Source organism: Vigna unguiculata, chromosome 1 (genome assembly GCF_004118075.2).
Source record: "Vigna unguiculata cultivar IT97K-499-35 chromosome 1, ASM411807v1, whole genome shotgun sequence".
NCBI classification, from domain to species: Eukaryota; Viridiplantae; Streptophyta; class Magnoliopsida; order Fabales; family Fabaceae; genus Vigna; species Vigna unguiculata.
Genome location: NC_040279.1, coordinates 36,700,080 through 36,706,079, shown reverse-complemented (window position 1 = coordinate 36,706,079; position 6,000 = coordinate 36,700,080). Strand labels below are relative to the sequence as shown.

At 29.8% G+C, this 6,000-nt stretch overlaps 1 protein-coding gene across 1 annotated transcript; it reads right to left on the bottom strand.

Moving 5' to 3' along the window:
• Positions 1-4,515: 4,515 nt before the first annotated feature.
• LOC114162955 (CASP-like protein 1E1) lies at positions 4,516-5,544 on the bottom strand. Its single transcript, XM_028046976.1, has 2 exons — positions 5,224-5,544; positions 4,516-5,117 (listed from the first exon to the last, which is right to left on the bottom strand). The coding sequence occupies exons 1-2, from the start codon at positions 5,451-5,453 to the stop codon at positions 4,763-4,765; spliced, it is 585 nt and encodes a 194-aa protein (XP_027902777.1). The 5' UTR covers positions 5,454-5,544; the 3' UTR covers positions 4,516-4,762.
• Positions 5,545-6,000: the final 456 nt, after the last annotated feature.

Below are 6,000 nucleotides of genomic sequence, written 5' to 3'. Positions count from 1 at the left end.
TCATTTGTTTCTCTTTCGTTTCCTTTGACATAAAAGAAAAAAAAAAAATCTTGCTATGTTGTAGTTTTCACTGATATGGTGATCTCACATCTAATCCATCTTGGTATGTCCGAAGCTTGAGCATCATTGAAGAAAGAGGTGACACTATTGTGCTATATTGGTTTTAAATCTTTGAACTAGCTAGCTAAGCATAACAAAGAAAAAAAGGAATACAAGGTTGTCCCAGGAGCTGCTACTACTTACTTACTGCTATCAAACAATTTGTACGCACTAACAAACAGGTAATTGTAGAATGTATTGGTAAGTAGGATATGTGTCTTTCTGCAACAAGGGTCTTGATTACTCAAAATTCTGAAGGTATTAGCATGCAGAGCAGATAGATTATTACCCAGTGTAAAATCAGAAATAATACTAAGGAACATAAATAATGGTGATAAATATGCATAAGCTATAAGGGAGACAATAGTTGCAGATGGATTGGTTGAGTAATGATTGAATTCATGCATGAACTGTGCATCGTCGTGGTGGGTGCCACTCTTCCCAGAGTGAAGAAAATTGTTGGTCCCCGCACGCTTTGGTCCCCCTGGCAACTACTGTCTTCTTCCTCTCTGAAATATCCTACGAAATTAGCAGAGCCAGTGAGGTCTCTTTCTGACGTTTCTCGAATATCGCAATGCCTTCTTTTCACCTAAAAATTCACATTCAATAATGGAGCCACCATTCAGGCACAGATTTCCCATTGACATGAAAAAGAAAGCAAAGGATTTTTGTTTTCCCTGTTTTTAGTCTAGTTAAATTAGATTCTTCAAGTTGACCTGTAGTACCAAATTTAAATCGCATTAAAAGTTAAAAAAGTTAGGTTTTTCTTTAAACAAAAGAATAGTTTCATTATTCAATTACGTAATGATGTAAAATGAATGTTCTTTTTATCTTCCAAAATAACGGTGGTTCTTGTTGAAGGTGTTGTTATTTAAAAAGATAAGAGAGTAGTTGTTTTAAAAAAATACTTACTAATAAGAACTATAAATTTATGAAAAAACTATTTTATCAATAATTGATTGATATAAAAAAATAATCTTCACAACAATTTTTCAAAACTGAAACTAAAATTAGAAAGTGATTTTGGTTTCTCGAAATTAAAAACCATCCTGAATGGGCCTAATTAAATTCTGTCAAATATTAAAAATAAAATAAAATGGCATGAGATTCGGAGGCTTTATTGTTGTCAATACTTTTTGGTCGGTGGAGAGCATTATTAGGACGTGTTCTTTCTATTAACGATGAGTGATATGAAAATCGTGCATTTAATGTATTTTATATATATACATTTTCTAAAATTTTAAAACATATTAACTTCTTCATACTTCATACGAAAGTTGCTTGAGTTGATACAATTAACGCTTGAGTAAAAATTCAACAATAAAATCACCAAGTTCATAATACACTAATTAATAAAATCATATGTTGCAAGCATTTCAACCTAAATGACCATTCACACTACATTTAAAGTTTCAAAAGAAATTATAAAAATAAATATTTTCTCCAATTCCAATTTAACTTTATTCAAAATTTAATTATAATTCTCGTATAAAAAATTAAACCTCAACATAGAATTTTACTCCACTCTACTCTTACGTGCAATTCTACTGGTTCAACAATTGATTATAAAATATTTAAATTTCTTCTTTAAACTTAAAATTTAAATTCCAACTCATGCATGACTTTATTTAATTTAATCTGATCTTAACAATATATTATTCCACTGGTTATCCAATTTCTAAACAAATATAAAGTACAACAATATTTCAAAACAATTTCATTTAAGATAATTGTTGTATTGTATAAGGAATTACTCCAAACATTTAGAAAAGTTATATAAATTAGATAAAATTTAACTTACTTTAAAATAGTATATAACTATAAACCTAGTTTAGTGAAAATTCAATTCTCTTATCAGATGTGGTAACGAAATTCTTCTATACAATCAATACAAGAAAAAAATGATTAAAATCATGATATTTTAGAATCCATCTTCACTTTATTAATATCTCATCAAGAAGACTAGTTTCATAATCTTATAATATTATAGAAGTGAAAAAGAAGAAAATAGTGAAAAAATAAATACTTTTTGGAAAAAGAAAAAAAAATTGACACTGAATGGAATTTTAGACTTACTTGAATTTTTAAATATAATTAAAAAGGTGAAAAATATATGGAAAACATGAATGTTTTTTTTTTAATGTCAGTCCGATTGCATTGATATCTTTTTAAGTGAAGTGGTACTCCAGTTATGACGACTCTATATTCGATAAAATAGGAAATAATTTTCATATTAATATCACTTTCCACTTTAGAGAATTTACATTAATAGGTTGATTTTGAAATTTTATGTTTTAATTCAGTTGTATGCTATTTTAAGATTAACTTTTATCTATATATTTTTTGTGCGTAAAAGATTGTAATTGTAATTGGAAGTAACAAGTCAATTCCCTTATTACACATTCATTTAGTCTCTTTACGTTGTATTTAACCCTTATAAAAATATAAAAAGTAATCAAATCAACCGTATCCATTTAATTTGATTGATAATGGATCGAAACTGATCCAACTAGTTTTTTTATTATTATATATATTTTAAACTTATATATTTAAAAAAAATATAATCCTACAATTTTTATTCCAATTTTTTAAAATCATATTTTAATGACTAAAATCGAAATTAATCAGATTAGATAAGATCTATAATTAAATTACAGGAAAATCATACACAAAATACAATGAATGATTATTTGATAGCCAGCTGAAAATGATATTCCTGATAACATAATTTGGGCTTTCTAGTTGCAGTTTGCGAGAATTATAATTTGGGCTTCAACCCATTATAAGTTGGAGAAGCATTGGTTTGACCAAAACTACAAATGCATCCTGAAATTAGTTTATTATTTTTAAATTAGTTGAAATAAATTATAGATTATAATTATCGTGTACGGTGGCAAACACAGTGAACAGAGACTACCTTGGAAACTGTAAATGAATCATGTTTCAGACAATTTCTTAGTATTATAGTGTCATATTGATTGTGCCATGTGCCCTCACTCAATAAGACCCATCCTTCTGGGAATTCCAGTAATAACAAGTCTGCATTTCACTCCTTTTCTATTTTATTTTAATAATGTCCTCTCATAATTGTTACGAAGCTACTCATAGTCGATTTAAAAAAACAAAAACAAAAATATTAAACATTGATACTTTATCACATCTAAATGTTCACTCGATTTGTACAAAAACTATAATTATTCTCTTAAAGTAATCAAACACTCAAATCATGGCCAAGTATGGTTAAATAAAGTTGGAGTACATATTTTCTATTGATTTTTTTTTTGTCAAAATTTTTAATGGTATTGATATATTAAAAGTATTTTATAATATATTTTAAAATATCAAAATTAATGTTAACTAATGTATTTTAAAAATTCAACAAAATAATAATAACAAAAACTCAGTAAAAAGTTTAAATTAATCGTAAGCAAACACCTGTAATTATTATCTTGGACACCTTTTAGTTTTCACTCCATCCGTTTTGAAATATAAGAAAAACTTATGATTATATTCGTATATTTTATCAAAAATATTTAAAAATGATCCGGTGACTGTCAATTTTATTTTTTATTTAAATATGTTTGCAAAAAATAATAATAATAATACTTCCTAAAACAATGAATGTTGTCCCATCGAATGTTGTTTTAAATAAATATTAAATGTTATAATAATAGAAAAACTAAAAATAACTCATGATTCATTTATCATTTTTAATTCTAAACAAGCCAAATATTAAGTTATATTCATCCAAATTTTCTCGTAGAGTTTTGTAGCATTTTCTAGTAAACTTAAAATTACAAGACAACGCATATATGCTGCGGTTGTTAATAACTCTATACAAAAATTAATCATCTTTTCATCTAATCATGAAATTGTATTTTTCTATTAATTTGATTATTTATGTTAATTTTTTAAATTAAATAATTGACGTTTTACTATAATTTAGAAAATATACATTACAATATACCGAATTTAGTTATGTAATCCACGAGTCAAATATTAGTGTAAAATGAAGTTTAAAGTGGATTTAAGCGTAACTCAAATCCACAAAATCGGCTTGTAAGGTGAGGATTGTCTTATCTCTGGTCAATGTGGAATTATCTCGTACAGGACTAGAAATTAGTAGGTGGTTCGTTAGCAGTCCGATAGTGCGGATGAAACAAAATATTCAAGAAAGTTTGTTAGGATAGGCTCTAACTTAACTCTAATATCATGTTAGAATTGGGTTTTAAGCTTAACTCAATTCCACAAAACCAGCTTGTAAGGTAAGGTTTCCGTCTCAATCATATATTATGAAATTTTCTTATACTTCCAACAGAAAATATTTAACTGTATAATATTTGGTAGCCAGTGTAGTTAGTATATTTTATTATTCGTAAGAAATTAATGTCCGTTGAAGAAGGAAGGTGGAGAAGGTTGCATAATGATCTTGGTAGCTAGACTCGTTACTGCATTTACTTACTTTTCAAAGCGAAATAGCTTTGTCATGCATTCAGAAACAAAGTAATAAAGTAATAGCTACCTATATTTACTGTTACTGCTATTAAATAAATCCACCTACCATCTCTGCTAAAGTGTATCACTACAAACACACGAACCACATTCAATTTAACCACTAACACACCCATCATAAATTAAATATACCACACTACAATCTCAATCTCTAGCTTCTTGATCTGCAATGGAGTTTCACAACAGAATGCAGCACCAGCAACAGAAACACCGACGACCCAATAATGGAGAGCACCAATGCAGCTGTCATGTGGCGGCAATACGCGTCAAACACATCGCACACTTTCATCCACTGCACGTGCGTGTTACCCTTCTGTGCTATCACTCCCACTGCACATGCTGCACCATTCGCCGAGAACAACACTGCCATCAGCACAAGGTCCAAACCTGTTATCACCAAATCTGTCAAATCGCTTTTCCTTCTTCCACCGCTTCTCGCCATCACTGTTATCACCAATGATGCAGCTGCATACGAGCATGCTATTGCGTTTGACACCACGAAAAACCTGTTCCAGATATATTCCAGTTATTAATGAATACATTCTCCCATCACAGTGGAAACAAAATGAAAAGGAAAGGAAGTTATTATTATTATTGGTTGCTGAAACTTACACCATGGCAGACATATATTCCCACTTAGCAGAGGCTCTGAAATTCATTTCAGCGTAGGAGATGACTTTGGTCTGATTGTCTACACCAACAACGATGGTTGCAACAAGAGTGAGAGAGAGGGCAAGAAAGCGCATCAAGAGATGGTAGGGAATTTCTTTGGTTGGGGTTTCCACGACCTTGACATCGGTGTGCACCCCATCGACGACGTTGGTTTTGGTGTGTGTGCTCATAACTGGATCTGGTTATGGTGGTGCTGTGAGAAAGCAAAATGGTGTGAGAATGTGTAATTTAAATGAAGGTTTGTGTTGTAGGAATGTTATGAGATAATATTAATAAGGCGAAGGTGTATGAATGAGAAAGGTGGGGAGGTTGGAGATGCATTCAAAGCAGCGTGTACGGGCTCTGCGTATTTAATGTCATCAACTATACTCATATGTGGTTTTATATTTGGAGACTCCTAACATTAATGCTGCACTTTCTTTCATTCATAACCTTCTTCTTACGTTAATGCTGGCCATTGCATCTCTAATGTTCGTGTCAAAATTTATGTCCAAACCATGTATATAATAAATCTCCTGTATGTAATTGTTTGTTCTACCGGAAGTTGAGTTTCGGTAATATATAGTTTGATTTTCGAAAATTGATTTATGGTAATATATTTTGATTTTTTGAAATAGACTTGTGATAATATATTTTAATTTTTGGAAGTTAATTTTCAGAAGTCGAATTCTGATTATATATTTTTTTCAAAAGTTGAATAATTTTGGGATGTCCATA